Source organism: Chamaea fasciata, unplaced genomic scaffold, assembly GCF_029207755.1.
Source record: "Chamaea fasciata isolate MVZ Bird 193981 ecotype frontalis unplaced genomic scaffold, bChaFas1.0.hap1 SCAF_14, whole genome shotgun sequence".
In the NCBI taxonomy this organism is placed as follows: Eukaryota; Metazoa; Chordata; class Aves; order Passeriformes; family Sylviidae; genus Chamaea; species Chamaea fasciata.
Window position 1 is genome coordinate 730,509 of NW_027094099.1, and position 13,340 is coordinate 743,848.

Genomic DNA, 13,340 nt, shown 5'->3' on the forward strand with positions numbered 1-13,340 from the left:
ATGAGGCATTTTGTATTTTTCTTTGAAAACTTATTTTCTGATTTAAATGTTTAACACTTTCTATTTTAATTTTAAGGTATGTTTTGGCATTCACAGTGCTGAGAAAAGTATGAAAGTATCCCTCGTGTCTCCAAGAAAACAACAATAAAACTTTGAAGTTCTGGGGGGTTTAAAACATCTTTTAGCTGGGTCTTTGAGCAGGCGTCCATGTTGAATATTCAATTCTGTTGCAAATGCATTTGAAAGATGACACATGATATTTCACTCATTTACATTAACGACAGTGTTTTCCCCCAGATCATACTACAAATGAAATGCTCAGGGTACCTTTCCAGTGACTAAGTGTTCCCCTGCAGCTGATAACTGAGGCTGCCCACATCTGTTACAGCTGTTCTATATAAAGTTATACATTTGCATTTGTGCCAAGGAAACCCGTCCTGTAGAACTTCAGGACGTCAAGGTGGTAGCAGCTCCACAGTAAATTCAGTGCACTTGTAATGCTTCCTGCCAGCAGAAAACAAAAAGCAGCAATATCCCAAAGGCATCAGCTTTTGTGGAAATTAAAGCAGAAAGTTAATAAAGGTGGCTGAGTCACGACTCTCTTCCAGTTCAGGGGATGTTTGTGGACAAATCTCCTTGCTATTTACTGAGCTCCACCAGCTGGTATGTGACTGCATGTTTCTAAAAGCCCTTTTGGTAAAAAGTTTAAATTTTGTGAATGGAAAAATGGCCTTTAAACGTTCCTGTCCTTGCCTGGAGAAGAAGGTATCAGCATTTGTACGGCTGCAAAAGATAAATTGATGAGTGTGCTGTTGATTTTGCTGATTCCGCAGTACCTGAACAAAAAGAATCTCATCCATAAAAATATTTCACGAAATAGCAGGATTCACACAAAAAATGAGTAAGAACTTACGGTCAGCCATACTGACCGCCAGACACACAAAGGGATAGTTCCCCAGATTAGTTTTTAATAGTACTGTATAAATGTAATTCATTTAAGCTGAGAACAAGCTAGGGAAAGGGGACAGTAAGCTACTTTTCTCTTTTATACTTACAGGGCTTAAGTACGGTTTATACACAGCTCCTCTGAGTCTAAAAATCCCGAGTGTTCCCCGAAGTCCATCGGAGGTGATGGACAAAATGCTGGACTGTCCTGAATGCTTGAAATCAATTTCAGAGCACAGACGTGCTCCAATGTCCTCTCTTATGGGTCTCTCTTTTCTCCGCATGGCCGTGGGCGTTGCAGGGGCTCTTTTCCACCCCGAGCACGGGAGCGAATCCCCCGCCCGTGTCCGGGACGGCCCCGCGGGGGAACGGGCCCGCCAGGGGGCGCCCTGCCAGCGCCGCGGGGCTGCTCCGGGGACACGGGGACAGCGGGACATGGGGACTCGGGGACAGCCGGACAGAGGGACACGGGGACACGGGGACAGCGGGACAGAGGGACACGGGGACACGGGGACAGAGGGACACGGGGACACGGGGACAGCGGGACATGGGGACAGCGGGACAGAGGGACACGGGGACACGGGGACAGAGGGACACGGGGACACGGGGACAGCGGGACATGGGGACAGCGGGATAGAGGGACATGGGGACAGCGGGACAGAGGGACACGGGGACAGCGGGATAGAGGGACACGGGGACAGCGGGATAGAGGGACACGGGGACACGGGGACAGCGGGACAGAGGGACACGGGGACAGCGGGACAGAGGGACACGGGGACACGGGGACAGCGGGACATGGGGACAGCGGGATAGAGGGACATGGGGACAGTGGGATAGAGGGACACGGGGACAGCGGGACAGAGGGGCATGGGGACACGGGCACAGCCGGACAGAGGGACATGGGGACAGCGGCACAGAGGGACACGGGGACAACGGGACAGAGGGACATGGGGACACGGGCACAGCCGGACGGAGGGACACGGGGACAGAGGGACATGGGGACACGGGCACAGCGGGACAGAGGGACATGGGGACAGCGGGATATAGGGACATGGGGACACCGGGACATGGGACAGAGGGACACCGGGACAGAGGCAAAGCGGGACACCGGGACAGAGGGACAGAGCGATACTGGGACAGGGAGACACCGGGACATGGGGCAGCTCCTAGGCACGCCCGGAACACACCCGAGACACCGGGACACCGGGATGGGGCAGCTCCCGGGCACACCCGGGCCACACCCGGGCCACCGGGAGCGGGCGGCTCTTGGGGCACACCCGGGACACGCGGGACACGCGGCAGGTCGCGCGGCCGTCCCCAGTCCCCAGCGCTGGCTCGCCCTCCGCCTTCTCCAGCCCATCTCACCGCTGGAAACCCGCAGCCTTCTCCGGGGCCTTCCCCGCCCTGCTCCCCTTGGGCCACCCTCGGCCCGCTTTGGTGGCCACTCTCGGCAGCTCTTCTGCCCTATGGCATTGCTTCCTCGAGGAAACAAACCTTCTAGGGTCTCTTACGTTAGAGTAGCAGGAAGCTTTGGGCCAACGTTCAGGTGATGTTTTCCTCTTCCCGACTTAATTTAACTTTTCTCGCTTCTTCGCTGCATCGGTACTGAATAATCCCTTCCACAGTGCTCCCAGCCTGCACATTTGGGGAGCCGGAACATAAATGCAGGCCTGTGCTACAACTCGCTGTACTATTGGTTACGTGACACAACCACGTACTAATGAAGGGAGGGGATGATAAAGGTCCTTTAGCTTCTGCCCTCCAACCTTGTTCCTCTCCCCCTGTCCCTGTGGGAAGACAGTGTATCCCTTTTTGACTATTCCCTAGTTAAAACTGTTTACATGAGACTGGTTCCTCAAGCCAGATAAATCTTCCAGATTTGTCTCAGCCAGAGAGGGGACAAGTTAAGACTCTTGTCTAGAAACAAAATCACCTTGATGAGTACATTGCCATACCACATTCTTGCAGGTGTCACACAGGTGTTGTTCTGAGGTTGCTCAGTCGTGCCTGGAGCTAAAGCGAGTGCAAGCCAGGGCTAGGATCGGGGTGTGTAAAGGAGTAACCTAATGGACATCGGCTGCATCAGAGAATCTAGTTCTGGTGTTTAATGCTATTAAGCCTCACATCAGAAATCTGTTCTCCAAGTCCCACACTCTGCTGTGGTTTTTGATAATTTTCTGCCAAGATCACAGTTACAGTGTTCTCGGTGAAGAACACAATAGAATTTACCAAGCAGAGTAGAATCTGAAACCAGCGACTGCATCTGCTCTGCCTCCCCTAGCCAAAACAGGTGGTGACTGTGGGTGGAAAGGAAGAAGTGTGGAGGCATGGGAAGGAGCTGGGAAGGGGGCGGAGGGGGTTATAGAATGAGCCCAAGTGAGATCCAGTGTGATGGTGATATAAAAATACAATCTGTAGGAGAGCAGGAATCACTAGGTTTGCAGCTTTATGGATCAAGGACTTGATTTTTTAATTGATTTTTCAGCACCTCTTGGAATTATTTTCTTGTCCTCATTGCTATTCAAAATGTCTCCCTATGTCATCTGATAATTCCATCAATGACAGTCTCTTCTAAATCACAGTGAAAGTCTTGGTCTGAACTCTAACACAGCACTACCATGATCCATTTTAAACTCATTAAGTACCTTTTCCTGCTCGGTAATTTGCTATTTTTATTCCTTATTCACAATTCTTAAGACAATTCTCAAATTATGTGGGTGCTATTGTGGCAAAAGAGATGTGAATTAGTTGTATTCAGAATTCTGTGATTCAGTCTTCCAAATGTTTGTTTAAAGCCAAGTATGTTGGTTCTGTTATTTTCCTTTTACTCACTGATATTGTAAGTCTACATGGAAGTTCCCTTCCTTATAAACTCCAGGGCACATATAACTGCTTGAGTCTGTTATCCTTCATTTGTTTCAGCAGCTTTCTGTGCTTAGAATTTGTTTCTAGCAGGAAAAGAGTCACATTTACAGAAACTGCTATGATCATTCTTTTTCTGAGTTTTGGTCCTGCATTTGATTCTGAGACTGATGCCATCTGTGACTTTTTCTCAATCGTTCTGAGGAAAGATGACTTCAAGTCAGCTTTACAGTGGGGGAAAAAAAAAAAAAAAAACAAACACAAAAAACAAACAAACAAAAAAAACCCCAAACAAAATAAAAAACCCACAAACTTATATTTTCCATACTTTTTTCACCAATAAAGGTATGTGGGTTCGTTTTCCAGATATACTTCACTGCCTTTTTTTTTTTTTCAGTGCTGTATCTACCAAACTCAATTTTGTACATTTGAGATTTAAAATTTAGAAGATGCAGTTTTGTGCATTTGATATTTAAAATTTAGGAGATGCAGTTCATGTAAAAAAAAAAAATCTCATACTGGGGCTTGATAGATCTTGTGGCCTGAGGACACTTGTGATTTCCAAATCAGCAAATGATTGAAAACCACCTGCTTAGCTCCGCAGTCTGACCTTCCCCAGATATCAAATGAGGCTGCATCCTGGGCCTGGTTTGGTGTGACACCGGTAAGGTCAGTGTCTGTGCAGTGCTTGAGTCTGTGGAGGGTTTGAACAGGGACAGTACTGTCCCAGGCACCTCTCTCTTCTCCAAAACCTAAACTTACCTACAAAAAGAGATTAAAGTAAATGAGAAGCCATGGGTAGTAGGATTGCTGAGATGCATTTGATCTGTCTTTTCTGTGCTAAGTGATGTGGTTGCAGAATCTGAAGCAATAACACTGACCTGCCCAGCTCACCTCAGTGTCTGCCTACTCAGATGGCCTGTGCTGATATTTTAAATATAGACAAAGTTAACTATTGCACTGCCTATCAAAATAGGAAATCAACAGGGAGATGGAGGAGCTGAGTATTCAGCTGTGGCTAATTGCATCTCAGCCCTGGGAGCACTTGGGCTGGGGGTCTGCCCATTCCCCTGCCTCCCACTCCAGGCAGAAATGTATTTAGCAGGACTGAGCCTGGCATCTGACCTCTGCTCCTGAACATCGCTTTAAAGCATCTGTGATGGCAAGGGAAGATAAGCTTGCTGAGCCCTGTAAGGCTTATGAGTCTGTGGATCCCATGGGAAGGGTGCAAGTGCTAGGGAGTGCAGGGAAGGTGTGTTGCTTTACTCTGAACAGTTCTGTGCAACTACCTCTTCCCTCACCCAGCTGGGTTTGGAAAAACGATATCACATTTTCCTTTTTTTCTCTAGCTTGTTCATTTATTTTATCAAATGGAATGCCCCAGATGTGGCTGCATGGCTCCTTATTCCTTTCAGAGATGTGCTTTTCATCTGTTTTCAGGAAGCTGTGTGAGCCATTAAGGCGAGAACTAGATGTGTTCCCTCACTGTATGCACAAGGAGTTTGGTTTCTGGTGTGTTCATATAGTGGATTTTAATCCTCATCTGCATCATTGCAAGACTATGATTAGCATGGCTTGGCTTTTCTGGGGCACCTTTCTTCTAATAAATTAATTCTCCCAACTTTCATATAGAACATATGACCTTGCTTTGCAGCAGACACCATCCAGCTTCTGACAGTTCAGAAATACCCACTGTTCAGCCATAGATGTAAGTACAGCCGGAACTACAAATCCACAAACAGTAATACGGTCTCCACCAACACGTTTCCTCCACAGGATTACTGACACTCCTCAGTGAATGAGCCAAAGCGCTCCAAAGAAAGGACCTAAGTGACTTAATTGCTGACAGCCACAGGGGTGGACTCAGAAGAACTGGAGTTGAAAACTACTCTGACCATCCTGGGTAAAATCATGCAACTTGGGTTTTTTTTGATGTTAAGTTCATGGCCATGGTACAGGAGTGCCTGCAGACATCTCCTTGACACCTGTCACTGGACATCGGGGCAACAGTATCTCTCTCTGTCCCAAGCTGCTCAAGGATAGATTGGCTTTGTAATGCCACTCCTTAACTGTTAAAAGCCTTCAAAAGTGAGATTGGTGTCTGAGGGACTAATCAATCCCTCACCCACTGCACATGATGCTTCTTGAAACCAGCCATTTCGTCACCTTTCATGCATTGATACATGTTTTTTTTTCCTAACGCATTGAAGGTGACTTCATTATTGAAGCAATGACACTGGTGCTGTGAGCTCAGAATGATGTGAAAGCCTGGCTTTGGAAAGCAGGACAGCTTGACTTGTATCTTGGCAAAGAAGGATCCTCTTGACTCTTTCTGCCTCTGTCAACAGTTTCAGGTAAGGTCCCTCTCTTGTCCTTCTCTTTATAGGTGTCAGGTATTATTTGTCTTTTCTAGTTTCAGGTTCTGCTGCTATCTGTGAAAAAGTTTAGGAGTCTACCTGGGGATCAGCTATTATCAAACAGCATCATCCATCAGTAAAATCAATTTACACTTCCTCCCATCTCAGTAACTTTATCCTTTACTTTCTCTGTCTGCTGAGGTTCAGGGTTACAAGAGATCTGGGCCTTCCCTATTTCTGAAATGGCAGTTCCTTTTTGGTGCCTGACATTTCTTTTGGGAAAGTGACATCAGAATTAAACAGAAAGACCCTTTCTAAGTGCCAGGCTGTAAATGGGAGAAGTGAGGTCAAAAAACAAAACTATAAACTACACTCAGAGAAACAAATCAATCCTTTGCTGGGCACACTCAACTGAATGTACAGGAATTTCATTCAGGGGTAAAGTTGGAAATACAGCAGACCTGGAAAAGGCATTCACAGAGAGAAGAGGACAAATACAAACAGAAATTCATCTGTGCTCTGGAATATCCTTTCTTTAAGCCCCAGACAACTACTGCTTTGATGAAATCAAAGCCTATTCATCCCAAATTTTACTTAATTTCCTTCTTAGTGGCTCATCCTGGACTCATCTTTCCTTCCCTTTGCCCCTTGCTGCCGGCCTTGTGTCTTGCCAGGGACATGCCTATCTGATCTGTTGGAAACGGGGCTGGCAGTAAATGCTAAGGGGAAAGACAACTTTGGTCTAAACTGTTTTTGTCCTTGTTCTACTCAAGAATGCAATGAGCAATCTGCTGGGGTTTTTCTGAGAGAAATTTACAAAAATTTCCTATATTTAAATAAAAAGGAGAAAAAAAGAAACAAAGAAGGTTATGAAGGTATGTTATCTTCAAAACAGGGCTTTGAGCAAAGTTCAGCCCCTGGGAGAGGTAACCTAGTTGTACGACAGAGAGAGGTAATCATGATGTTGAAGATGTGCATGCAATTTAGGAAAAAATGGTGCTTACAGGCAGTATAGATCAAGGAACTTAAGAGCAACTGTAACTACTGGGATCTGATAGAGTGCTCCTGAGAGGTTGTACCAAGATTCATTATCTTTATTAACCGGAGATGTCAGGCCCTGCCCTGTGTACAGTAACTTTGGTTTTTGGGAGACTCTGGGCTTTCCTGAATCATCTTGTGACCAACATGAGATTCATGTCCATGTCCCATGGCAAGTCCTGAAGAAAGAAACAGGAATGAGTCAGACATGTCAAACAGCTTTTTACACCTCTGAAGCAGTCTCGGAATTCCAGGAAAGGAGACAGACCCAATGTGTTCTGAAGGTCTTATCACAGAAACCAATTCGCAGCTTGCACAATGCCTACTAAACACTGAGAAGGGCAGGAAAATTCAGAGGAGTGGTGGCTGTGCAGCTGAATGTTACCTCTTGAAGCCTGCAACAAAAAGGCGGACTGAAGGAGCCGGGGAAAGTTCTAAAGCAGGTTTGCAGAACACACTTGGCCAGTTAAACAATTTGTTTGGCCTGCCAGGTGCTCAGCAGACGGTGTGGCATTTGGATTAGTGGGTGTCTAAGAGAGCTTCCCATGCCTTCCACCAGCTACTGCAGGCGAGATGTCCTCTCAGCCAGCACATCCACACATCTCAGCAGTGCAGCTGCCAAAAAAAGTGTGGTGTCATAGTCAGTGGAGAGGCAGAGGAGAGGGAAGGTAGATGGGAAGACAAGGAGGAAGGGAGAGCAGAGGTAGTGGCAGAGGCAGCTCTGGTAAAGTATGACAGAAGGTGCTGCTTGAACTTGCTAAGCCTACTCACCTAACTGCTGCAGTGAGGCGTTCCAGGCCAAAATCCTATCGTACGAGGGAAATTGGGCTGAGTCACCAAATTCATTCCTCTGTGATGCTGTTTCATGCATCACACCATGCAGCACCTGACAAAGTCTGCTTTGTTTGGTTTTGGCTCTGGGGTTCCCACTGGGAGGCTCTTCCAGGTCCTCCCTTTTCTAATAGGTATAGTCATTTACTGCTGCTTATCTATAGCTAGATTGCCCTTATACTTAAATCATCCCTTATCTCTCAAAGTTCTTTTCCCTGCCTGTTGATGCATTGACACACAACAGTTATATCCACCCTGGCTTCACTTTGCAGGCTGTACAATATAAGCAATAGTTCAGTCTGTCTAGGAGAGCTGAGTTGCACACGCTGTATAACCTGAGTCTTTCAAATGACGGCTAAAAAATCCTGTGGACCTTCTGGAGTCTTTCATTCAGAGTATTTAACCAGTGTCAATCCTTCCTGAGTTCTTTTGTAGCAAAGCGTGTTCTTTGCAGCTCTCTTTGCTGGAAGGATAGGAATTTCAAGCCCACAGATCTGTAAGACTTCCATATGCTTGGAATTTCGCATGTGTTTTACTGGTTTTCTGGATCAAGATTAGAGTTCTCACCACTTGACAAGATTCAGCTTGTGGTTTGTGAAGTGCTGCCAGTTTGTCTGGAATTAAAGATTTATGTAAAATATCAATTAAAAAAAAAAATAAAAGGCAATTCTCTGTTCCAGGTTTACTGTGTGTACTGCATTAATTAATAGCTGGTTGGGAAACATGAAGGACACGGTGCAACAACATTGCTTGTATAAACTTTATGTCACGTGAGAGCTGCTCCATGTTCCCAAAGAACTGACAACTGCCTATATGCAAAACCAAGATGGGAAGGCACAAATAAAGGTGCAGAGATGGTATTTCCACTGTCAGGAAGGGGCAGCGCCTCTTGATCTCTGTAGTGTGTTCACGTCACTAGCGATGCTTTCATGGATCGTGATGCTTTTTCTGGGGATAAAATGTTGCACAAACAATTACAGGGGAGTTCAAACAGAGTAGTAGCATTTTTTTTTTCTTGGCCTCTGCGTTGCTGATTTCCAGCCTCCAGCGACTGACACCAAATTTCATGTATATGGATCCGCCAGAAATATCAGGACAGGAATTCCTGGCTTAAGCCGACTGACCCCCGGGGAATACCGAAGGACCGACAGGAGCCCGAGACGACAAGCGCAAACCCAAAGCTGCAGGGTTTTTTTCTCAGCAAAACAGCGGCGCGGTGAGGAAGGCACACGGCGTGCCCCTCCGCAGGGCCGAGCGGCGGGCGAGGAGGAGCAGCCCGGGTGAGCGGCGACAGCGGCGCGGGCGGGCGGCGGGTCAGCGCGGCCGTGGCCGGCGGGGGCGGAGCGGGGCGCGGGCCGCCCCGGTGCGCGTGTCCCGGGCGCGGGGCCGGGCTATCGGGAGGAGGGCAGGGCGAGGGCGGGGCGGTTGGCGCGGCTGGCCCGGCCCGCCGGGGAGGAAGGGAACGGGAGCGGACTGCGCTGTTGCCCTTTTAAGCGAGCGAGCGGGCGCAGGAGGCCGGTACAAAGGGAGCTCCGCCGTGCCCCGTCGGCTGGGGCTGCCCCGGCCCCGCCATCTTCCGCCCCGCAGGCGCGGCCGGGGCCAGGGTCGGGCCGGCTGAGTCGGAGGGAGGCGGCGGCAGCGCAGGCCCGGGCCCGGAGATGAGGCCAGGATGTCGGTGTCAGGGCTCAAGGCCGAGCTGAAGTTCCTCGAGTCCATCTTCGACAAGGACCACGAGCGCTTCCGCATCGTCTCCTGGAAGCTGGACGAGCTCCACTGCCAGTTCGTGCTCCTGCCGCCGCCGCCGGGCTCCGGCCCGCAGCCGCCGCCGCCGCTCACCATCCACTGCAACATCACGGTGCGGGGCCGCGCGGGGCGGGGAGCGCGGGGCCCGGCCTCGCCATTGTCCGCGGGGCGCGGGGAGGGGGCGCAGCCCCGCCGGGGTGACTCAGCGCGGGGGGCCGCTCCCCGGGGGCTCCGGGCGCCCTCCCCGCCGCCGCCGCCGGAACAAAAGTTACGGGGCCCGGGCGGCCCCGGCCTCTCCTCCTGCGCGGCCGGGGCTCCTCCCGGGCTCTCCCGCGGGGGAAGGGCGCGGGCCGGGGCCGCCGCTTCGGGGCCGGAACAAAGGGCGGCCGGGCCCGGGGCAGCGGGCCGGAGCCCCGGGGCGGGGGCGGCTGAGGGGCCCGGGCCGCGGGCGGTGCGGAGCCGGAGCCGGAGCCGGAGCGGGCGGGCGCTTTGCCGAGTGCGCCACACGCCGCGGCCTGGGGCGGGCCCAGCCTCCCCCAGGGGCCGCGGCCACGGCAAACTTGGCACCGTCGCCGGCGTGAGGGGTGACACAGAGCCCCGGCTCGGCTGCCCCAGGGCCGTTTTATCGTAGCGGTGCCTTTAAACTTGTCAGGCGCTGCGAGCAGCCCTGTCCCAACTGAGGGTCTGCCGCCTGCCGAGGGTTTGCAAGGTTCTCCTTTCTGTGGGGTTTTTTTTTCCCTTAAATTCGTTTGGCTAAGTATTTTTTTCAACGAGGGAAGGGAAGCTGTATAAAACGTCGTGTTGTGTGACATGGTAACAATCCTCTGGTTCTTTAGAAGTTTAGGGCCTAAACTTGCCGAAGGATCTGAATATATTGGCATCTGTGGCTCATCTACTGGAGAGTGCTGCAGGTTCATTTTTGTTGGGTTGGTTGCAGTTATAAGTGAATTTAAATGCCTTGTCAAGATTCAGCTGAACAGTGACGTGTTGAAAAACTTCAGGTGAAGATAGCACGTTTGTGTTTAAGGAAGATAAATTCTGCTGCTTTTTTTGGTCTTTGTATGAAAGCTTCAAACACCGTGGTGGTCAAAACATTCATGTAAGTGTGAATGTGTCAGTACTGATGGATGAAAATCTGTGTATGCAAACCAGACAAGTGATAATAATCATGACCAGATCCTCTCTTGCCTTAAAGTAACTTTATTAAATTAAAGGTGAATTGTTTAGTGGATCGTTCAGATTTCATAGCTAACTGTTATGATAAGTTGCTTCTGGGGTCATGGGACGAGTCTTTGTTTTACTTGGATACTTGTAACACGTAAGATTTTGGGGTTTTATTGTTAAAAGGCGAGATGTGTTGGTGTTCTTGTTTCCAGACATGACCCATCAAATGGTGGATTGTGTGACTTCCTATAAATACGTTTTATTCAGTAGAGAGTGTTCGATTGCAGAGAAATTCGGCTTTTTGTTTCCGCACAACACGATCTATTTCATAAGCCTTGCTCTAAACAAGAAAATCATGATTGTGCACTCTCAGTTGCCAGTTGAATTTGATGGGTTATTTCTTCTTTGTCAAGTCACAGCTAACAGGTAAGCCAGCAGCTGTAAGACCTGACGTTGTTGTGCCCAGGATTTGTGCTGTGGCGTTTATCTACTTCTCAGACTACTTTCATTGTAGCTGCTTTTGGTAGTAATTCTTACTGTGAGGAAATACGCCCCCTTAGCTGTAGCCCTTTGGTTGAGGTGTGTCTGAGCAAGCAAGAAACCACTTAGGTCACTGTTGTCGTGTTTGTGTTAATAAGGAAACACTGTCTGCAATCTGCTGTTACAGTCACTTGCCCCAAAGGTCACATGCCATTAGACTTGTGGCGTTTGGACTTGCAAAAAGAGCAGGAAAAGTGCTGTTTGAAACCTCAGAGCTGAGACTTCTCGTTTGATGAAAGACTGTGTCTTGAGTTTCTTGAAAGTTCTGCTTATGGTTGTCTGTGGGCAGCTTGGTGTTTTCCAGTGTTGACTAATTTTTTGCTCTTCGAGGCAGGTGACTATTTTCCCCGTCTCTTAAAAATAAATGGGATAGGGCACCCTGAGATAGAGAGGTGGCTCCCTTGAAACAAATGAGCCGCAAGTGATGGAGCCAAGAAGAGAAAGCTCATCTCTGGGCTTCTGTCCTAGTTCTTTGACACACATTTTAGAACGCTTAAGTGGCACTAAAGTGATTTTTTCTCTCCCTGTTCCCACTGAATGGAGTCTCTTGGCCCTAACTCCTGATTGTCTGCAGATACCTTTTGGGTTGTTTTGTGGATACTGTAAACTAGAAGATCCTAAGTCTTGTTTACTGTGCTTCAGTGGCTCTGCAGGTACTGGGGGAACTAGAACTTCAGATAGCAATAGTGGCATGCAGAGACTGATAAGGCTGTAAAGTTGTTGGTCAGTATGTTTTTCTGGGGAGACTCTGCATCAGAACCTGCTGTCTTAGCATTCTGGATTTGCAGGGCAAATATGCAATTTTAGCTGTTTGCTTCTTCCAGCCAGTTTAACCCCTACTGTACTGATCCAGCCAGGGTATTTCCTTTACTCAGGGAGGAGTAACAGGGTATGGTGGGTTGTGGCTGGATGTTCAAGAATCCTGTTCAGGGGGAAGAGTAAGCACAGGGCTCAATCACCACTTCTTTTCTTTGTGTGGTTCTGTTAGCATACCTCAGTACTTTACAGCTGTCTAGCAGTGTATGGAGATGCTGAGGTTATGGGATGGAGAAATATCCGGTAGGGAAGGAAGCTTTCAGTAGCTAAAAAGAGATCTGGTAACTAAGTTGGCTCTAATGTTCCCAACAAACCTTTTTTTCTCTCCAGCCTAGAGGGAAGAGGAAGTACTCCTCTGGAGAGGTGAGGGAGCAAATATGCTTAGGAACTGTGTAGGTCTCCACAAGTTTTCTAGACTAAAATTCACAGTTTGAGAAGTCCGTGACTGGCATTTCTCACTGAGATTATTTGCTAATTGTCTCTGTGGTATAAGTTTGTAGAACTCTCAAAGTTCAGTATTGGCTGTAGCATCTCAGGGATGCTGTACCTGTGATAGTGAACACTGCTTGCAGTTAAAGAAAGATACGTTTTACTTGATAGCTCTTCTATTTATAGAGTGGCAGCCAAGCTTTGTCTAAGTCTGTCCTTCACTATTTCTGGTAGTGACCTGTATTAGAGCTTACATGGTTAATCAGATTAGTTTAAAAGAGGCACTTCAGGGTGGAGTCACCCCTGTCTGAAACGTTGCTGCTTATTCCTGAGAACTGTCTTAGACAGTTATTGAACTTGTTCAGGCTGTGTACCTTCACATTCCCATTTTGTTATGCCAGCAGCGGTGTCTCCATTTGGGGTTTTATTTCTGTTTTTCTCAGGCTTTCTTTTTAGTTAACAGCACTACTCCAGTTGATCAAGTTCAATAAACTTTGTCGTGTTCCTCACGTGTTTTGAAATAGTATCAAGCCTATGGCCTGGCTTAGAGGAGCATGTTTATTGATTATGGCTTCAGGTAAGTGCCCTTCAATAGAGTCTCTGGTTTCCATTTGG

At 48.4% G+C, this 13,340-nt stretch overlaps 1 protein-coding gene across 1 annotated transcript in view; it reads left to right on the top strand.

Moving 5' to 3' along the window:
- The first annotated feature begins 9,470 nt into the window (after window positions 1-9,470).
- UBE2Q2 (ubiquitin conjugating enzyme E2 Q2) overlaps window positions 9,471-13,340 on the top strand; it is a 45,376-nt gene continuing 41,506 nt past the window's right edge. Inside the window, exon 1 of the mRNA XM_066196133.1 lies at window positions 9,471-9,888. Within this exon, the coding sequence (XP_066052230.1) occupies window positions 9,703-9,888 (186 nt within the window). The 5' untranslated portion in view covers window positions 9,471-9,702. The remainder of the gene's footprint in view (window positions 9,889-13,340) is intronic.